The sequence below is a fragment of the Saccoglossus kowalevskii genome, chromosome 3 (genome assembly GCF_978046115.1).
Source record: "Saccoglossus kowalevskii chromosome 3, keSacKowa6.1, whole genome shotgun sequence".
Classification (NCBI taxonomy): Eukaryota; Metazoa; Hemichordata; class Enteropneusta; family Harrimaniidae; genus Saccoglossus; species Saccoglossus kowalevskii.
The window spans coordinates 25,183,777-25,206,861 of record NC_140643.1 but is presented as its reverse complement, the minus strand read 5'-3'; the positions used below and the strand labels follow the sequence as shown (position 1 = coordinate 25,206,861).

The 23,085-nt window shown below is 33.8% G+C and overlaps 1 protein-coding gene across 2 annotated transcripts in view; it reads right to left on the bottom strand.

Moving 5' to 3' along the window:
• Positions 1 to 2,715: 2,715 nt before the first annotated feature.
• LOC102808401 (GRIP1-associated protein 1-like) overlaps positions 2,716 to 23,085 on the bottom strand; it is a 43,317-nt gene continuing 22,947 nt past the window's right edge. For both annotated transcript variants that reach the window (XM_006812559.3, XM_085496964.1), the window contains 8 exons: positions 20,666 to 20,743; positions 19,872 to 19,967; positions 19,224 to 19,280; positions 17,375 to 17,587; positions 15,947 to 16,051; positions 14,479 to 14,569; positions 11,021 to 11,175; positions 2,716 to 8,582 (listed from right to left, as the gene is read on the bottom strand). In XM_006812559.3, the coding sequence (XP_006812622.1) occupies positions 8,493 to 8,582; positions 11,021 to 11,175; positions 14,479 to 14,569; positions 15,947 to 16,051; positions 17,375 to 17,587; positions 19,224 to 19,280; positions 19,872 to 19,967; positions 20,666 to 20,743 (885 nt within the window). In that variant the 3' untranslated portion in view covers positions 2,716 to 8,492. The remainder of the gene's footprint in view (positions 8,583 to 11,020; positions 11,176 to 14,478; positions 14,570 to 15,946; positions 16,052 to 17,374; positions 17,588 to 19,223; positions 19,281 to 19,871; positions 19,968 to 20,665; positions 20,744 to 23,085) is intronic.

Below are 23,085 nucleotides of genomic sequence, written 5' to 3'. Positions count from 1 at the left end.
TTTTTACCTTACGTTTGCACAGAAAGACAATTTTAATAGAAATGGGCAACTTTTTCATAAACATCCCTGAAATGTCAACGACTTCGGTCCAAATAGTAAAGGGAACAACGAAAGTATAACAATATATCGATGCTGTGAATCCACAATTTTATTGTATCCAACTCCCATTTGCGCTCCAGATTCTGTCATTCCAAACGGATAACTTGTCTACGAACACTTGTGACAAAACATCTCTAAAAAGAGCCCATTATTGAACAGTTTATTACGACGCACTGGACCAAATATTAACGGGAATTAAAAAAAAGAAAGAAACATAGTGGTATATCATTGTTTTAAATCCCAAACTATTAATATATTATATATGAAACAATGATAGCCGACCTTCTGCGTACTCCTCTGACCTCGTCACCGTGCTCCACGAGTCTCAATCGAACTATTCAGTGACGTCATAATCTCGGCATTCGATCTCTCCAGTTGACAATGTCACGCATATGGTCCATTATATTCTCCTATATTCAAAAGCTTTCAGAAGTTTGACATTCCTACAGCCACGTGCTATCGTAATCAAACATAGCCTACGTGACCATGAGATATTTTAAAACTGATAACTAAACATCTGAGCAAGTGATCTGATTTTGGGATACTCTGTATAATAATAAATGTGAATCCCATATCTCTCGAGGAATAAACATCAAATTACATAAGCACGGTATGCCTTTTCCAATACTGTAAAATGACTAATTTTCACTGGGTTTAAATTTCATTGATATAGCATTTCAGGCATATTCAGGTTTTAAATTCATGCTTAATTTTACATATTTACTGGGTTTTAATTTAGCGCATTTTCCAGTCAGCGAAATAAGAAAAATTAAAACCCAATGAATAATTAACCCTTTTACAGTATACCATTTATAATTGCGATCAATCTTTCTATACTATCTGATTTTTCATATACATCTAGTTAATATAAGTTGAACGTATGCAACAAAGACGAATGCCCCAAACTATTGTTGTTGCTACTGTGCTCCCCAGTTTATTCAGATCTTACCGAAATTCAGCTTCACATATCCAGCTCGCATCAGATTCGTTCTCTTAATGACAAATTAAGCGGACAACTTAGGACCGTGCGTCGTGAATTTCAGAATCGTGACAGTGTTCGAAGTGAATGTGTTTTTATTTACTGTGGACGAAGACTGTATTCAACTTAATGTTCTAGTAAAGAGACAATGTGATTACTAGTAACTTGAACTTTGAGAATGTCTAAATTATTTCGTTTGAAAGTGCATTTTAATATGATGCAGGTTTTTCAATAAACGTTATGGCATACATTTACATAAACATAGATTTCGTTCGATGTAACAATAACAGTAATATGTGTGCGCTATGAATAATCTCCATCTGAATAACAGGTACCATACATTATTCCATCAAATATTGCTGGTAACTGCCATAGACACGTTTTTTATTACGCAACAAATCAGTCTATTGTTCTTACCAAGAGGCAATCTTGAAAAAACTTATTCAGACATTCACAAACATACTACTAAATAAATTAACTACACCGCCTCATTAAACCCATAGTAGCAGCACAAACCCAATTCATTACAACTCCAGAAATGTGCAATGTTGCAAAACAAATGCCAATCCATTTCAAAGTTTGAAATGACAAGATGATCCACAAATTGTCTCTGGTATAAACAAAAATCAGTGATTTTCCTATTCATTTGCATAGCGAGCAAGAACCCCCAAAAGACGCTAGCTTTAAATTCAATCACCAACAATACCATATTTAATTAAACCAGTCCGGTAAACTTGACTTGCAAACGGTAACCCAGGTATCAGAATGCATTGACCGAGTATAGCCCGGCAACAATCATCTAATGATCGCCATTTCATGTGTAAGCACACGCCATGTATAAGCCACCGTATCTTTAGACTTTCTCACATGACAAATAAACATGGCGCAGACAACTATTTTTGAATTAACAATGGCAAGCATATCATCCTGGTTCCCATTGCAATGCAATGAACGCAACACGCACAAGTTTCTTCTTCCTTTTGAATCGAAAACGTGTCAGATAACAGTACATAATATGTAACCTAGCATTGTATTAGCTGCATAACTGCTATTGTAAATCAGTACTTTGGTTGAGACTGTGCGACTTTTGTCAAGGTGCAACATGTAGCGTTAATGACGAGATACCGGTAGTGTGCTTCCTCAACTATTGAAAAAGTTGACCAGTGTAGGGTTCAAAATCCTCCATATCAACCACAGTAGACAGGGCCTTTAACGACTGAGCAGAGTCCCAGCAAAAAGACTCCTTAGAATGGTAATTTCAACATCACATGATATGCATTAAATAATTGTTCATGAGCAAATGACAATACATACAATAGACCTTTTGTATATAAATTAACCTCCATTCTGCACCATGCACAGAGCAATGCATCTACTTGGTGAATCTTTCAATTTTATCATTTTTTGTGATATAAAGCCAAAACATTTGTTTGATAGTGTGGTTTTGCAGATATAAACCTATAGTTTTTGTCAAAGTCTTCTGAATTGCACTCATACTATCTTGTACCCCAGTGTTTCTAAAACATGCATTACCATACATTGAATAGTTAGCCACTCAGACCATCGATAACACCTACATTATTTCTTACCAAGAGACAAAATAAATTAGGAAATATTGAAAAATACCCACACAAATGTACAGTACATAGTTACACCATGATTTTATTGACACCACATTTTATTACACGTACTCATGGCCATTGGCACATGATAGCGACATTGCAATTTACAAACAATTTGAACATACATATTCATATATATCATTTACTAGTAATAAATAGATTATCAAGACACTTAATACATCGTTACAAAGATAGAACAGTCTAATCTTGACAGATCAATAAATATCAAAGATTATTGTAGACATCAGTAGACTCTGAAAATGTTTCACAGCAATGAATTTTTAAAAGCAAACGTCTTCTCTTTTTTTAAAAAAACATTACTAGTTGTGACGTAATTACTATAATTACATTTCTGACAATTGCTCTCTCAACTACTCATTTTGCCCACGCTCAAATTTCGTACATCACTTTTTTAGAGATAAAAATTAGAAAGAGAAAGAGGAGGGGGCTTGGTTTTTTTCAAATTTTATTTCACACAAAAGATATTCATAGCATATCAGAAATATAAGATTTTTGAATTCGTGCAAGAACAGACACCACCAACAAGTTAGAAATTGTTATTTTGAGGAGAAATAAATTCAATAAAAAGAAGGGGTATCAGAGCTGTTTTCCATGCAAAACAATGATCCACATTGCAAAACTCTACTCGCTTATTATAAATTAAAAACTTGTTCAAAGTACGTATGAAGTTTAAATACGAATCCAGGTACTTTTTTTTCCTTCAGACTTTCAAATAGCCATTGTAGTGAAAGAAAATAGCTCAGATACGCAGCACTGCACCAATTTTTTATTATGTGGATGCTGCAATGTATATTAGTTTTGGTGTTTGTTTTGGGCGGTAATAATGTGCTACTTAAGAACACAGTGACCTTCGAACCCTTTCACGACCATTGTTATCCATTGTCATCTTTCACAGAAGCATGCTGAGTGGCATCTGCTTTCTCTGTTCGTAAAATTTTAATCGAAATTTTAAAAATTTGTCATCCAAATTCTCCAAAAGATACCAACAAGTGTGTATGCAGTCAAAAATTCAAATAAAAATTGAAGGAATATAGCAAACTGAAAATTTGTATCAAATTTTTTTTTAGATGGGAAAATAATGATTGTAAGCGTCTTCACGCATTGTGTGTGTATCCTGGTCACTCATAGGGATATTCATTTCAATAGATTGGTTGTCAAGGTTACATCACATACAATATTTTCAATAACAGTTGACCTTTCAATACATACAAACATCAATATAAAACCTTACGAATGACTTATTTTTTTCTGTTATTATTTGGAGTTGTATTGTTGTACATTAATTTAGTCAAATCTGAAAGTGAGTTTTCATGAAGAAGAGCATGTCTGCTTGAGTTGGAAATTTTGCATGCATGCATGCATACAAAAATGCATCAAAGTTTTGATAACCATCATGAAAAATACCATTAGAAACTTTTATCAACACATTTTAGCCATAAACTCAGAAAATGACAGAACAATCTTTTTAAAATTTACATCACCATCGATCAAAATACATTTTTTATTATTATTAAGTGAGATGTTTCAGATCAATCTACAGAAAAACAACAACTTCAATCTGAAACAGACACTGCACGACATTTACAAAGTGCAAGTACATTGCAGCTGACATTTTGAAGGTCAAACAGTTTCTTCTTATTCTACTTGACAAGTGTTTATTTTGGTTTTAAACAGTATTGTCTTTTTGTGTTTACTGTGCATCACAGTTCAGCAATAATGACTGAATATGTGCAATACATTCACTAGACAGGCAGTTTGTTAATAAAAAAAAAAACTCTGCGTAAGTCATGTGTGAGTGTTTATTTACTTTCACCGGCTGTAAACAAATTATGCATAGGCTATATGTTATCGTTTTGCTGATACAGAGGGGGGGGGGGGGGGGGGCATTGTATCTGTCATTTCTCAAATTACAATTCACAGTTTCAAAACATGAAAGATTGGACTTTGCAGGCATACAATTATAACCCAGATGGCGGATGACACAAATTTCAATTGTCCTCATTTTCCTAGCTTAATTTTTAACCAATAAATGACATTGATATTAGGTTAATCATAATACATCTCAAATACTGATAGCAATTAATATTATAAATAAATAAAAAAAAAAAAAAAAACTAAGACACAAGGAGAATTATTAAAAATACATAACATGGAAGATGTAATACTGAAAAAAAGAATACTGTTTAGGTGTGAATTATGTTTTCTTAAAAACAAAACAAAATAAAAACAAGATTTTTACAAAACTTTCAGGCATGCATCAAGCAGCAGCCAACATATATGTATATGCACGAAACTTATTATAACAAATGACAAAGTTGGTCATGTCCATCTATTGCCTTCATAGCTTTCTGTAGCATTGCAATTTGTCATGATGTAGTACCCCCGGTACTTGTGAAAAGCAAACAAATGAGGCGGCGTCAATAAATGTAGCAATATTTATCTACTGTATTGCGCAATAACATGCAGACATATCATTGATACATTGCAGTAAAAATTACTGTTTACAAACAGTTGCCATGGCATCAGTCACTTGTGACATATTAGGTACATGCGTTAAGCAGCTCAGGCTATACAGGTGAACCAAACAATGAGCATTCATAACTCCATACATCAACTTAGTACTGAATGTAAAATTACTGTCAAGTTAAAAAACAAACCAACAATTAATTAATAAAATAATAAAATGTAAATAATTACAAACTCATGCAGGTCATGCAACAATTAAATCTACCTGGACTGAAAATCAGTGGAAGCTTGTGTGTTTGATTGTGATGTAGTTCAGTTTTTACAGATGTATTAATATTATTGTGCAATATGAAAGTGGAAGTGGTCGGTCTACTCAAAGAAATCGCATTTGTGTTTGTGATACTGGTATAAAACTTTTCAACAAACTGGAAAAGCATAAGAACATGCCATTATCTAATGCTATTTGTAAGATAAAAATTTTTAAATTTAAAAAAAGAATCAAAAAAAAAAAAAATCTAAATTAATGACAAATAAAACATTCCCAGAAAAAATAAATCTTAACAATAAATATTAATGTGAAATAAATGCCCAGGTATTATGTGAAGTAATGTAATAAAATCAAATTCTACAAAAACTTGCTGTTTGTTGTGATTAAATTGCACTTTTGCAAACAAGTTCAAGTGTTGTTTTTTGAAGCAGTGTCTTTGATAAAGACGTGTTACGTAAAATAATGTTCGATTTCAATTTGAATCAAAGTATAAATGCAAATTATGATTGAAAAAAAATTATTAAATAATAGTATGGGTTATCCGAAATGGTTCGCAAGTTATATTGTAGTTTTACCACCAGCAGACACAAACTTCAACCTGTCAGTAACAAATATTATTTGAAAGTACAAATATGGTCACTTATTTATGGAAAGTATTAATTTTATGCAATAAGTCATTGGATGGTTGAGATACACCCAGCCCCGGCATATCTTTGAATTGTCAAAATAAGAAACCTGTACTTGCAAAGCGAAAGTTTCACATCGAACACTCATTAAAGCAGGAATTAAAGCAGTGCAGTTCTTTGATCATCATTTAGTTTTTCCAATAACATGTGCATGGGAAAAACTCAAGTAAACTCAGTATTGATATCCCTATTCAATATAACATTGGATTTAGGATTTTATGTTTGTTTTGTCCTGCACAATGTTATGGTATTTCCACCCCTCCCACACCGTTAATAAACCCAACCTGTATAGCTCGCAAATAATAGACAGACAGTGGAAGTCAGTTGTCAAGAACAAAGGTGCAGCTCAATCACTACGTTGTTGCTTGGCATTGCAAGTGAAGGTCAATTGCTGGCTTTAGCCAGTAGTAAGCAAAATTCACTAAATGAAATCCATGTGGATATGTAAAATCAAAAAAAGAACTTATTGATTCAGTGAAAAATCTTTGAATTTAAAACACAGTAAAAAATAGTGATCAGAAAGAAGTTAAATACCAGCGAAAAATGAATCCTTATATAGTATTCTTGCAATTACCTTATCTGAGACTCCGCCCACCACAAAAGATTGCCCATGAGCAATGAGAAATCGTGTATTTTCTTGACTTTTTCATTTTTGGCAACAATGGAAAATAGCTTTCAGGACTTACCGGTACATCCAACGTTTGATTCAGTATGGCAGGTCAAAATAGACACACATCATTTTCTAAATATGCATTTATGTCATCAAAAAGTGATAATATATTTTAACACTGGGTGAACAAACCACAATAATGTTATATAATACCAGTAATATATTAAATCTGACATATACATACATACAAGGTTCATGAGGGAACGGTTATCAAAAAGCCACAGTACTAGTGTTGATAATCAATCCAAAACACTCGCAGCTTTGTGGGAAATGCTTTGGGAGTGCAAGTGGACAATGTTGTATTGATTGAAATACAACAACAAATCAGATCATATCGATACCAGCATGACGCTGTGAATATCAATATAAATGAACATATCTCATACCCACCCATGGAACATCATCGTTCAAACTTTCAAAAGACCCCTCTCCTCCTATGTGCCATTACAATTGAAATCAGAAACTGAAAGAAGAAAAAGAATTGTCCTTGAATTGAACTAGGCTATTGTTGTTTATAATTAAGAATATAACAATGCAGGTTGGACTCGTACATGTCCTGTCTCGCAAAGACCACCCAACAAAACACTCTGCCTTTAAGTATATGTAAACAACAACAGGTGCTATCACGTACTGTATCATCAAGTAGTCAGACATCATTATTAATAGAATTTAAAGTGATTATCAAAACTACAAGTGACCTAATGGTAAAAATAGCTGTTACAAAAAAAAAACAAAAAAAACATTGCACATTGTATGTTTGTGATGAAATAAATACAGTTATTACATGCTTGTTTAGATATCAGTTTAAGAGAATACCCAAAAAATCAGTACTTAGTAATTGAATCACAGCGTTATTCAAGCATAGGTTGCCTTGCAAACATTACAGGGTAAAATCTGAATAACCAATTTATAAATTTGTTTCTGTTAAGAAGAATAAGACTAATTTTGGTGGGTGTATATACAATATTTATCATGGAAACTAAGTTGCATCTACATGTAAGAATACAGTAAAAATGTAGATTACATTAAAAAATTACCGCATAATTTATTAGGATTTGATTCACGGTTTGAAATATTTCAATTTCTGCACATTAATCCAGCAAGTGAAAGCTCAGATCCATGGTTACTGTATAAACTATCATGTACATATTGGGTAGAACTACACATCTCAAAGCTGAGAAATTGCATCAATACAAATCATACAAACTGCATTGTTAAATATTCTCCATACTAATTAACTGTCTGGGTACTCGTTTTAAACACTCCGACAGAGCTGAACAAAATTAACATTCTGGTCATTCAGATTTGGACCTTCTAATGAATAATGGCAGACGTAGCCTTCATTGAATTAAACATCAAGTTTAAATAGTTGTCAGTGATTACCCATAACCTTGGAAGTAACCATAGCGATCCAAGCCACCTATCTCTAATAATCACAGATAAAGACTATACATATATATATATATTATCTATCGCATTTGAAGAGAAAAATATTCTTTAATTATTAAAACCATCATTGTTATTTCTAACTACCGGTACTTAACTTTGAGCATATACACTGTTCTACTGCACAGACACAACTTTCATTTCGACAGAATTTTGTTCTCAGTCTTCAAATCGGGATAAAACTTTATACAAGATTAACACTTCTTTATTTGTTGACAGTGAAATTCCTGATGTACTACTTGCTTGGTTGTCCATTATTTGATTGATTGGCAGTGACACTTAACTTACTCAGTCTTACTATTTCATCAGATAACATTTCGATATCCTGAAAAATATACACAAAGATAAGATATTAATATTATAAACAGTAAATTCAGCATAGAAATGGGACTTGTGTAGAACAGAACACCAACAAATGGATTTGAGACAGATTTGAACAATGTCAGACCAGGAAGAATGGAATGCAAACCAGTGTTTCAGTCTTGACAAGTTTTATGGCATAAGATAGATGCAACATGTGTCATGAGATAGATGCAACATGTGTCATGAGATAGATGCAACATGCGTCATGAGAGGGATGCAATATGTGTCATGAGACAGATGCAACATTGTCATGAGACAGATGCAACATGTGTCATGAGATAGATGCAACATGTGTCATGAGATGGATGCAACATGTGTCATGAGATAGATGCAACATGTGTCATGAGAGAGATGCAACATGTGTCATGAGACAGATGCAACATGTGTCATGAGATGGATGCAACATGTGTCATGAGAGAGATGCAACATGTGTCATGAGACAGATGCAACATGTGTCATGAGAGGGATGCAACATGTGTCATGAGATGGATGCAACATGTGTCATGAGATGGATGCAACATGTGTCATGAGAGAGATGCAACATGCTCATGAGATAGATGCAACATGCGTCATGAGACAGATGCAACATGTGTCATGAGATAGATGCAACATGTGTCATGAGACAGATGCAACATGTGTCATGAGACAGATGCAACATGTGTCATGAGATAGATGCAACATGCGTCATGAGACAGATGCAACATGTGTCATGAGATGGATGCAACATGTGTCATGAGACAGATGCAACATGTGTCATGAGACAGATGCAACATGTGTCATGAGATAGATGCAACATGTGTCATGAGACAGATGCAACATGTGTCATGAGATAGATGCAACATGTGTCATGAGACAGATGCAACATGTGTCATGAGATAGATGCAACATGTGTCATGAGACAGATGCAACATGTGTCATGAGACAGATGCAATATGCTCATGAGACAGATGCAACATGTGCCATAATTTACAACATAAATATATATTGTAATACAGACATTACACACACACGTCCGACACGGAGGAACAAACTTGGTAGTACCCGGTATGCTAGAAATTTTTTCTTCAAAACAATGTATGAAATGAAATACTTTTTTCAACATTTGTGATAGAACCTAATAATTATAACAATGCACTATGTTCAATCATATTTCTTTACAATGCATAAAATAAGAAATAAAACAATTTGATGCTAAATATTTGAAAACAATATGTTCAGGCATACTGTCAACAATGAGAAATTCCTTTAAAGTTGTTCTTATATTGAAAGTGCAAATGTTTGCTTTAAAACCTGTCATATAATTTATCTTTTTATATTCTATTTTCTGTGTTTGAGGTGTCTGTATGATTTTTTTTTTAATAAAAAAAAAATATGAAAAAAATAAATATGTTGCCAGGGACGACAACAAAACATAATCACAAAATTCCATATTGAACCAAGTATTGCATTCACCAGGTTTGAACTGAATGGGTAGTTCCCACATTTATAACGGTTGTCCGCGATTAACTTTGTAGGTCGCCTGAACAGAGTATTGATCGACCACTGTGAGAACTGCATTCGTTTTATTATAATTACAAATAATAGTAATAAAGATACAAAAAACTGCATCAGGCACTGAACTGGAAAGGAACATTACAAATTGTAATAAATCTTTGCTGTTGAGTTTAGGAGCAGAACGGAATTAAAACAGTCAGTGGTTCTCTTGGTCTATACTGCAGTCAGCATGTGTACCACCATGCTCTAAAGAAATGTATAGCATTCTAAAATTGGCCAATAAGCATATGGAATAGTCCAATATGCAGCAAGGGGTGTCAGAAGTACAATATATGTGAGGAAATCTGACATTTCTTTCATATGTATATGCAAAAGTTAACAGTAAAGCTGATGAACATTACAGACTTGTGCATTTGTTTCCCTTACATGTAATAATCAAAGTAATTAGCATGTGACCTGGCATAGACTGACTGTATTACAGGAGTGTACACCACATAATTACTACCTTCTCCCCCTCCATTCTACTCATTCAAAATTACAGAATACCCAATAAACAAACCACTTCACTTTAAATGTACTATTTTGAAATTCCAAGCTAAAAATTCTAAATTACCATACACACAATTACCATATTTGCATATTAGTAGTTGTACATGTGCTTCGATAAATGACAGAGATATGTTTATGGTTTATGGTCATATTTTAATGATCCAGCGTACAATAGTTATAATTTTTAATTTGTGTGTATCATTCACCTGATGGAAATGTGATTCTGATAAAGTCTGCTATAGAATAAATTAAGGAGAACATGATAATATCTGAGGAAATGATTTTAAGATAACTCAGCGTCACTAGTTGTGACGTAATAGCGACAATCACGTGACAATAATGTCATTGCTGACGTACCTTTTGTAGGTGCATGTTTTTTGTCAGCGTTTCTTCCAACATTCGCTGCAACTTTTTGTTGAATTCCTTGGCGCTAATCTCAGACTCGTCCCCCTTCACCAAGTCCAGCATTTTATGTAATGTTGTTTTCCTTTCAGGAGTTGATGGTGTCATTTCTGAGAAGAGAGCAAAGTCAGCTTCTATTACAATGCTGTAGGGGATAACCAGGATAATGGTGGGGATTTACAAGCGGAAACACAAAGCAGGAACATAGATCCTCTCTGAAAGATCAGTGACTGTAATGACACACCAAAGTAGTTTACAGTGACCTGCATCGATATATAACACAATAGTTTATTAATATTACTATCATTCAATTATAAACTTTAGGATCTGTACTGGTACATAGGATAACTATAAGTATATACAAATCTCACAGTAGCACATCAAAAATTTACATTTTAGTACATGAAACATTCACATTAGCATAAAAAACATTCACATTAGCAAATAAAACATTCACACTAGCACATAAAACATTCACATTAGCACGTAAAACATTCACACTAGTACATACAACATTCACACTAGCACATAAAACACATGCATTAGCACATAAAACACATACATTGGCACATGAAACATTCATATTATCACATAAAACATTCACACTAGCACTTACAACATTCACACTAGCACATAGACACTTACACTAGCACATAAAACACATTAGCACATAAAACATTCACATTAGCACATAAAGTATTCACACTGGCACATACAACATTCACACTAGCACATAGACACTTACACTAGCACATAAAACACATTAGCACATAAAGAATTCACACTAGCACATAGAATATTCACACTGGCACATACAACATTCACACTAGCACATACAACATTCACACTAGCACATAAAACACTTACGAAATTACATCAGCACATAAAATACATACATTATCACATAAAACATTCATGTTAGCACGTAAATCATTCACACTGGCACATGAAACATTCACATTAGCACATACAACATTCACACCAGCATGTAAACACTCACATTAGCACATAAAACACTTGCATTAGCAGATAAAACACTTACATCAGCACATAAAACATTCATATTAGCACATAAAGTATTCACACTAGCACATGAAACATTTACATTTGGTACATCAATATTCAACTGTCAATAACATCAAGAGGCAAGAGAGTCTAAATGTCAATAACATTGGAATACCACCATGGCTATATCAACAAGTGAGTAAACAATGGACAATTGATTATATGAAAAAGTAGACTGAGTAGAAGCAAATACTTTTAATGGTAACATGATTTATACAGCGTGAGGGTATTAACTGCTGAGGGAACAAACAGTACTGTTAAATAAGAAACAGACAGAATCAGCCTTTGTTTTATATTCCCCAGAGAGGAAGAAACAAACTGCTTAGCACTGTGGCGTGTCAATACGTTACCATGCGTGCAGTGCAGTTTGTATTGGTCTGGTTTACATAGACAACCCCATAATACATTAATGACAATACAAACGTCCATGTCGGCTCATATATCCATGTGTAATACCGCATTGAGCCAGCCACCACAAACACCCAAACAATGGAGTGGAAAAAAATAACAGACATTTTCGTTCTTTTTTTTTTTGAAATGTCAATAGCGGCATATGCAGTAATTGATGAAAGGCTGATGAGTGGTAGGAAGCATGCAAACATATATTGTAATGGATGCATGTTCAGTTCACAAAGTGACACACATATATGATAACATGCAAAACCTATTTTGTAAGGCTTTTTTATAGCAATTTTTTTATATTGTAGTAATTTTATATCTATAAAACGAATATTAATTATATTTAGTAGTTTTTATGCAGCAGGTATAATAGACGAGAAAAACAGAGAAACAAAATTCATGATTTTTTTTTCTATTTCCTAAAGTATATGTATGCATAGAATGGCACTTAAAAATATGCAAAGTTGTAAAGTTGTAAATTTCACAAACTGATTATAAGTCATTGACTAGGAAGTGTACAAAAATTAAATATTAAGCAGCTTGATTTGGAGTAAACAAATATTCTAGGATTAGATAATTTGAATATGCAAATTAGATAATTATTATGCACTGACTAATGTACTAATTCAGTTGTAATACGCCATGATGTTTGGACGAAAATTTCAAAATAAAATGAAACTGTAATGCAGTAAGGGTTATACAAATAATAACAGCACCATGTGGCGGGCTTTTGACCTCCAGAATTGATAGTAAGTGGTAATTACGGTGAAAATATACACATATTTGTAATGTTAATTGCCACATCAATTAAATCTATCACCGTGATAATTATACCACTGGGATTCCACAGATGTATATAATAGGAATAGAAATATCAACAATTTTTTAAAATAAAGTCGCTCATTGTTGTCCACAAACATCAACATTTGCAGCAAAAAAAACAATCAAACTGGTCTTCAGTTGTTGAGTACATATGGGAAACGTCTGATGGATTGCAAAAAATTACAATCTATTCATCAAGTCATGAAGAGAATAAATAAATTACTACGGCAATCAAAAAAATGTGATCACTCTGAATAAAAACAAAACATGTGCAAGTGATTTATTTGTGCTCGGCACAGAGACATGTTATTGGTCAACATGTACATGTCATCATTAAAAATGTTTTTTTTTTTAAAGATTTTTACAATGATAAAAAAAACACTTCATGAAAAATCATCAAAGCACAAATTTTTATAGCAATTTTAAAACAATTGATTTTGGAAAACAAATTACCAAATTTATCAGGAAAGAAATGAGAGTCTCTTAAATTTTTAGCCGCTATGTGAATGCAAAATATCTCATCTTTCAAAGAATTGAGAGAAAATTCATCATTCGGGTAAAAAAAGAAAACAAAATACACAATTGTATACGCATATATCAATAGTTTTTTTGAGAAGCATGATGTTACCATGGTGATAGTCACAGAAGGTCACAGCAGTACATTACAACCCTGCACTAAGTGATAGCTATAGCGATAATTAGAGTTTGTTTGTTTGTACAGCGTGAACTTTAATACACATAATTACAGTTATATAGCTGCAAGCTACATACGATACCCCCAACAACGTGTAAATATTCCTTTTGCAGTCAGCCTCAAGTAAAATTCACATTACCAAAAATTGTGCTGTTCGAGCAATTTTTTCTCCTGCACAAACAACTGAAGCGTACTGAGGTGGAACAAAACTGGAAAGATGGCACATTTGGTAATCAGTAGCAACGTGTCTGGCAGTACGATAACATCACCTGGTATGGTGGTTACTATCATTACGTGCGACTCGTTTCACATGCAAATAAACATAGTTTCCTTTGGTGTTCATACAACGTCATGGTGAAGGAAACTGTATATTTTCACAGGCCACTGCAGACTGAGCGCACACGTGTTACGGCTGTGGGTACATTTTGCTTACCTGATCTGTCCATTACATAGGCTTGTATAATTGCACTTTTCTTCATCAAATCGTCAGCCATACAGGCATTGCTGTTTTCTAAGTGATTGACCTAAGAAAATGTACAATTATATATATCCCCTCAGACCGAGGGATCCATTATCGACAAAACAAAATAATTTATATCTTTCTTACACTAAGAGATCCATTATTGGCAAAAAAAAAACAATTTATATGTATTGTTGTCAGACAAAAGAATCCATTCATTATCAACAACAAAACAATTATATATATATCTCTTACACTGAAGAGATCCATTATTGGCGATTTTACAGTCTCAGGACCAAAAAAAAAGAAGGAATGTAAGAATACTTTACTTTTAACACTTCCTATACAATATACTGCAAAGTAATAATTTTTCCGGTAATAACAATTTTGTCACCATATTTTGCTATTTTCCATGATTCACAAAAGCGACAACAAATTTAGTTCTTGCATAAATAAAGTGGCCCTAAAGTATTTTTTCAGCAAAAATTAATTTTGATTAAAACGAACTTTACTCCATTGTGGTAATGCACATCCAAAACAAGACTTTTAACACCAAATGTGAAAGTCATCAGACATCAAGCAACAAAGTTTCCTTATACACCAGTAACGCATAGGTTTCGTCTGTAGACCAAAATGATCAGCGCCCTCTACAGTTTATTTAAAGGATGCAGGAAAACAAACTTGGCAAATAACTGCTATTCACGCTTCTTTGACATCTGAACCTCACACAAATTCACTAAATGGATAAGTCCTATCCTCGGGGGCGGACATCCGGGCATTTTCACCGCCTGGCGACCCGCGGCGGTGAAAACAAAGGCCCAAAACTCGCAGAAAACGGTACTTTGGGATGATTGTTGAGACTCCTCTGAACAGTGTATCGTCATATATCGTACATATATAAATTTGGTTGTTCAGGATTACTTCAAAGTTGAGTTTGTGTTGTTTTCTCGAATTTTCACCGGCTCGACCAGCGTTCCAAAGCAGCGCGCACAGAGCCCATAGAAATGCATGTACAGTGGTGCGCGTCGTAGCAACGTGGAACGTCTGTGACGTAGCTCCGCCCCCGAGGATAGGAAGTAATACTAATGTATGGTTGAATATTACTAAATACAATACTTTCATCTAGCTTAGTTAATCACTAACATTATGTCAACATTTGCGTTAGTGATTATTTTATCAACCATCAAAAATAAACACTGCCAAATCATACATCCTGATCAATGCATGTCGGACCACAATAACTTAAACTAAAAAATAAAAGTTTCCATGACTACATAATGTAAACAGTGAATAAAAACTCCTATGTACTGTGGATCTCATTATGAAGGTAAGAAGAAAAAACGCAATGTGATTAGTGCTCTGGTGCTGCTTAAATGCATAGCTATCCGTGATTTAGTAGTTAATACTGAAGTTAGGGTTTCTGATTGACAGGAAGACTTACCCTCTCTTCCGCTAACCACTTCTGTTCTTGTATTTCAGTTATTCTAGCAAGTAACTCATTAGTTTCCTCATTGATTGCAGTATTCGACACTTCCGATGTGGCAGGCTGCAGATGAAAGAAATCAAAGAAAGCTTAGAATAAGCTCCCAGGCACTGAAGGTATTGGAAGCAAAGACTGAATCAAAGAAAGTTTGGTCATATTTGATTGAATAAATGCAAATGAGTTCATTGAAACTGTTATGTTACATTATACATACTTTTAACATATTCTTACATACTGTAAAATACTTTATTTTAGCTGGAATAATTTTTCGCTGAATAGACTTTTTGTGTGTTTTGTATGGAATTTATTTTCACTGATGTTTGACGAGTTGAACGTAAAGTATCGGAAAAAAGGTATATTCGCTGAAGTTTATTTTCACTGGATCATTCTTTCAGCGAAAATAGCGAAAATTCCAAGTGTAAATAAAGTATTTTACAGTATTTAACAGATAGTGGTTCCTTATGAATAGCAGCAACAACAAACATGTGTCATAAAATGGCTAATTATTTTTTTTATGAATAATTAGTAACACAATCATATTAATCAACCACCAGGCAGCTAGTATCTCTGTAATTAATTTCATTATGCTAATAAGGTAATTAATATGCAGAGATTTGTGACAACAGAGAAATTGGGTGGAGCTTTTTTTGCCTTCACTAAGAAGTCTTCAAATGTGTACGTTGAAGCTACATTTGTAGATGCTAAGCTCTCCTCAGGACTCCCTAAGTAACAGTTAATATGTATCGTTAGGATGAAACATTCATTGAAAAGCTGCTTTCCCACAACATGCGTGATAGTAAAGCTAAACGACATCCACTATATTTTGAATGAATTAATGGAGGTTGGCTTTTAAGATGCTATTTCAACAAGAATATACATGGTTCTGATAACCACACCCTACATAAGTACCTCAAATTTATTATTAAATTTAAATTACTATTGAATTTATTGACCACTCTAAATTGTTTTTCGCCTAAACATGGGAAAAATGGTGCAAAATCACATAAGAATCTGAATTTATTATCGCGAATTTTGGCCAAATGTGGGAAGCCTTTACTACATCATTTAACACAGAGTGAACGATCACCAATGAAGAGAAAATAAAATAAGGTTTGAATTGAACTGCATGTTATCAGAACTGTGTCATTTTTTTTTTGAGGGGGGGGGGGGGCTAACCATTAATTCTGGTGTGAGGTCGCTATTCACCAGACTGGTTCATCTGGCTAAAGACTTGCAATTTACAGTGACTACAATAAACATTTTTATAAATATTATGATGTTGGTTGGTTGTGAATTCAAACCATCTCCTAATTACCTCGTTTCATTATTTACTTCAATCAATTTTTGTAAATTTGGTTTGCGAAAATTATCAATGGCTGACTATACCTGATTGTGTTCCGAGTTGTCCTTCAAACTGGTCCCCCATGACGATACGCTGCTACTGTCGCCTACGTGCCTCTCGTCAGAATTGTAATGATGAAACAATTCATCTACGCTGGTTTTCATTCCACTGTTCTCTGATAGGATCTCCTGCAGCCTCTCCTGCAGTTTCTCTGCACGCTTTCTTTCAAGGTGTAACTGTCGCTTCAGATCCTTGACCTGAAATCATGATCATAACAATTGTATTTGTTGCATGGGACCCATACCCAATATGATATCTAGCGATGACGACCACCTGCTCAAAATTCTGGTATTGACAGAAAATCATAGATTGAACAAGTTACAAAATTTGTAATTTGGTGAAATGAAATTCACAAAGGAAATCAGGAACAACATTTTTGTTTGTGCCACATACAATTTTATTTTTTTCCCCGAAGACCGACCTCCCCAGCAATCAACTAGCTGAATCAACATGATTTTCAGGGGATTCCATTTTGATTCAGAATTTCTACAAAATCAGTCCTGTTTAAAAGGCGAGAGTGCCGGAGGTTCATTCTGATATCACAAACAATTATCAAGTTACAAGTGCATTAATTATACAATGACAGATGAGATGAACACTGAATTAATTATAAAACATGTGACGAAAATTGTCGCAATAATTAATTAATAAACAAAGAAACTGTACACCAAAACGTACGGAGTACACAGATAAAACAAGATACAATCTAGTACAAAAAATAAGACTTGCAATATTTTTCAGGTTGGGTGACTCATTAGATGTATTTCTGGTCTGATCAGAGAGAAAAAACGGTCCAAAAATAATATGATGATTCACTGTATCATAAGAGTCTTGAATTCAGGTGTTTGGGATGATGACTCAATCCCTTAAAAAAGATGCGTCTTCAAAGAGTGGTTGTCAGTGCTAGCTTTGTGACAGACACAGAAAATGGTAATGGGAGCACTGGAAGCTTTTTCAGATAAACACCTATCTTAAGACCATTGAAAGAAGATAATCAAACATTCAAAAGTTGAATTTTCACAGCAAGAAGATGATCAAAAGTTCAATTTTTATGGCAATTTAATTTCATTATTATATGGAAATTTGTTAGAATTCAAACTGGGGAAAACTTACATTAAACAAATGATTTCTGTTATGAAAAAAAAACTTGTAAAGCAGTGACATTATTTTTAGTTTGTACATATATGTGCAGGTGACTGAACACTCAAAACCACTTGAAGGTATAAATACTGTACACATGAAAAATTTATTTATTCCCATTCCACGCGCACATCTTTTTCATTGAAGGGCCAACAACTTCACAGTAAGGAATGGGTGCCTGGAAAACGTTAATCACGGAAATCATGACAGCATTATTTCTAATCCCTAAACATCTGTTTTTGTGTTCCTCATTGACACTCAATGATAACTAATAATTCATTGGGATCATGTTGATCAACAAATGAACAAAACAAAATTGAACAAAGTAGCATTTAGAAAGGTGGAAACATCGTAACATACGACAATCTGGATCACTGACAAAGTGACAGACAATGGGGCAAGGTGACATTGCAAGGTTCACTAGTTTCATCAGGTATTGAAAACAAATAAAATGTCGTACATTTTAATTAAAAACTATAAATCAAAAAGTGGATGACTTTTAATTTCTGCCAGGTAAAACTTCAAAAGGAAATTTTAAGTAGGCATTGACCTTCTCGGAAATGAAGATGTCATTTTGATGATGAAGCGAAGAATTCAGAGAAATCGAAGATCAGAAGACAACATTATATAACATTGTGATGTAAAATCAAGCAATTGTAAATTACCACATGAATGGGAATAGACACCACTCACCATAGAAAAACCTTTCTTCTCGGCTATCTTTTTCTCTTCAAACATATCTTTTGTTTCCTAGCAACAGCCAACATGAGAGAAAGAATCCTTTAATTGTATGTTGCATGGCCTGTTAGTTTGACGAATGGAGGTCAGTTCAATGCAATCATAAAGAGTAACCTAGTTCATTGTCCATCGCTTATTGCATGAATGAATTTGGGTCACAGCAGAATGTCGCAAAATGAACGCTGACTTATGAGGGCGCTGTCAGCAGGGAATTTTCCACATGTTATACATGTGACAATGTTGATGCAACATTTTGCACAATTTGAAGTAATTTTTTTTTTTATAATTTAGATGTAAATTTTGGTCTGAATGGGTATAATTTTCTATTAGCTAGAGGTCTTGATCAAAATCTATAAAAATATATTGGACAAATTATGCAAGTTTATTTTGCGAATAGAGACAATTGTTGACTTTGGTTCTCAAGAGAATAAATTTAGACGAATCTTACCAATTTTGGGGATTATGAAATAGCCGACCAAAGAATATCATCAACATAACAACAACATATGGAGTACAATGCAATTCTCAAAGTACGCTACTCTATCTCCATAGTTATAATTTGAATTATCTGCGTTGTGATAGTTTCCATCTGGAAACACTTACTTGTTTTGCATTCTCAATGTCTTTGTTTTTTCCTTCTATTTGTTCCTCTAATGATTTAATGATGTCATCTTTCACATTCAACTCATCATGTTTGACCTTTAATGAGAGAATCACATTTGCGATTATGTCACAATAGCGCACATGACAACAAGCATAACAAAGAAGGGAATCCAAACATAGATACTGATTAGTGATATACAGCTGTGCTTCCCTATCATATTGAATATTCATTTATAATTTATTGTGCTAGGGAGTAAAAATTCATTGTGCTAGGGGGACAAAATTCATTGTGCTAGGCGGGCATAATTCCTTGTGCTAGGGAGGCAAATTTGATAGGGAGGCATGATTCACTGTGCTAGGGAGATATAATTAACTGTGCTAGAAAAGCATACTTAATTGTGCTAGAAAGGCATACTTAATTGTGCTAGGAAGGCATACTTAATTGTGCTAGAGAGGCATGATTCACTGTGCTAGGGAGGCATGATTCACTGTGCTAAGTAGGCATGATTCACTGTGCTAGGGAGGTATAATTCATTGTGCTAGGGAGGCATAATTCATTGTGCTAGGGAGGCATAATTCATTGTGCTAGGGAGGCATAATTCATTGTGCTAGGGAGGCAAAAATTGTTGCGCCAGAGACATAATTGTGCTAGAAAGACATAATAATTTGTGCTAGGGAGGCATAACACACTGTTACATAGAGGACATAATTCACTGTGCTAGGGAGGCATAATTTTTTGTTCTATGGGACTTTTACTTCAGTATTTGAAATAGATCAAACAATAATGAATGTACCTCAATTTCTTTGTTGTGAATTTCCTTTAAGTCTTCTTCAATTTTTAGATGTTCTTCTTCTTTCTGTTTCAACAATTCCTTGAATCAACGATGACAGAATATTCATTAATGTCTTCATTGATTGGTAAACATGCACGAGTAGAATCATTGGCAACTCTAAAATGATTTTACAAAAATTGTCTGATTTGCAATTTACAACTTTATCATCCTAGGACAGCTCTGCTTGTTTTTTGGACCAATCACTATTTAATAACAACTGACCTGACGGACGAAATAGCTCAGCTGTCCTACAAGAACACTGTGGTAGCCAAGTCTAGAACAGATAGTTCACAAAATTAATGTACACCTCAAGGGTTCAAAAAGAATTGGAAAATATCCTTTTTTTACCACAAATGACAACAAATATTTACCAAAAATACAGCATTGAAGTTCTCATCATGAAAAGAATGAATCTGACCGACGATAGTGGACAATCACATATATGAACAGCTCCGCTCTGTCAACCGTGATGACAGCGGAGCTAAAAATTAACTACTCCAAATACTACTATTAAACATGTCTTTTAAGTTCATTTGGCCCTCTATGTTCAGATTGTAGTAGAAAAACATAGCAGAACTATTACAACCTTGCCCATTGGGAATCTAGACATAAATAAAGAATTCAGGATGTATACAAACTAGACTGTTTATCTCACTCATAATTATCACTCTGTGAGAATATAAATTAAATAATCAACACCAAAAACAGACTTTTCCCCCCTCATATATCTTTCCCTTCATTGATATAGACAAGGTAAAAATGGGGGAAAAAAAATTAATTACTGGAAAACAGTGTGAAAAGTGTTCTAAATTTCAACAATATATATTGTAAACTCAAATTAAAATACCAAGAATACAAAAATCATATTAGCAATATAGCAATAATAATAAAGCTAGCTATATTACACAGATATATTACGGCCAAGCAGCTATTCAAACTACCATTCAAGCGATAAATGGCAACATAGGGTTTAACATATTCTTTAAGAGAATTCAATTCTTCAGGTTTTAGTAGTCTCAAGGTATGTTTTTTTGATAGCAAACACTTAAGTTTTAAAATTAAAGTGTCTGGTAAATCATTGCAAATCAAGGAATCGCTAAAATCTGATTATTATCATGCTGAAGTTAGACCTGTGTGCGATGACCCTGAGTGACTTCAAACTCAGACGAGACAGACTGATTTAAAACTGATATCAATTATTTATATGTGGCACACAGAGTTGTATAGGCCCCAAAGGGCAGTTGTCATGGTGATAGGGCTCTTATTTTAATGTGATTCAGGAGAAAGATATATAAACTTGTTAGATCTTGTTAGGTTGATGAACGTAATTGTTTCTGGTCATGGTGCTCATCAAGTTAAAAATGTACCCATCACAAAAATAGCTACCAGTCAGCCAATGAACATAGAAACAAAAAACAAACAGATGTGTGTATACCATTATTGCTCGTCTTTGTACCAACTTTAAAACAAAATCGGTCAAGGTACAGTACAGTTATTGTGTAAGCTTTGGCATTTGTGGCAAATTGAATTGAAGCTGTGTTCACATCACTTAATTTTGTGGCATCATCGTGGTCTCAGCTTCGCAGTCTCATGGCATCAGCTTCAAAATTTGTGTCATCAGTATGACCTCATTATTTGCACACAGAAAGGCAGTAGAGAACTAGCCATGCATGGCACAGTCCCAGTTAGCTATCGAATTTAAGATATATAGTTTTGTTTATAGTAATATAGCTGGAATATAAACATGTCAGGAATATGATTATGATATGATGATTGTTTAACATTCAAATGCTTGACATTTGTATTTGATTGTCAAATGAGTATTGAGAGATATTGTTCTGGAACAGCATTAATTAAAACAAAATCAGTTATTTTGAATACATGTATAATGAATATATAAAATTTGAACATAGTCAAAGCATGTCAGAGATATGGCTCTAGAAGCCCATTCATTAAAACAAAATGGCCGCTAGTCAGCCATTCTGAATTCGTTCTAAAAAATAAAAAACGTTCATCAGGAACCCGTAATGTATGTACCAAGTTTGAACAAAATCCATCCATAAATTCGGCCATTTTTAATAGGATCGTCAAACCAATATATTTGTATATCTATGACATGATGTATAATGAATATTTAAAATTTGAACATAATCAGTCACAGCAAGTCAGAGATATGGCACAAGAACCACATTCATTAAAACAAAATGGCCACCAGTCGGCCATTTTTAATCTTATCTGAAAAAACAAAGTGATGTGCATCAAGGTCCTATAATGTCCAACGTATATACCAAGTTTGAACAAAATCCATCTGTAAACAGCTGAGAAATGCTTGATTTTGATGATTTTTTAGCACAAAAATAGCCGCCATTCAGCCATCTTGG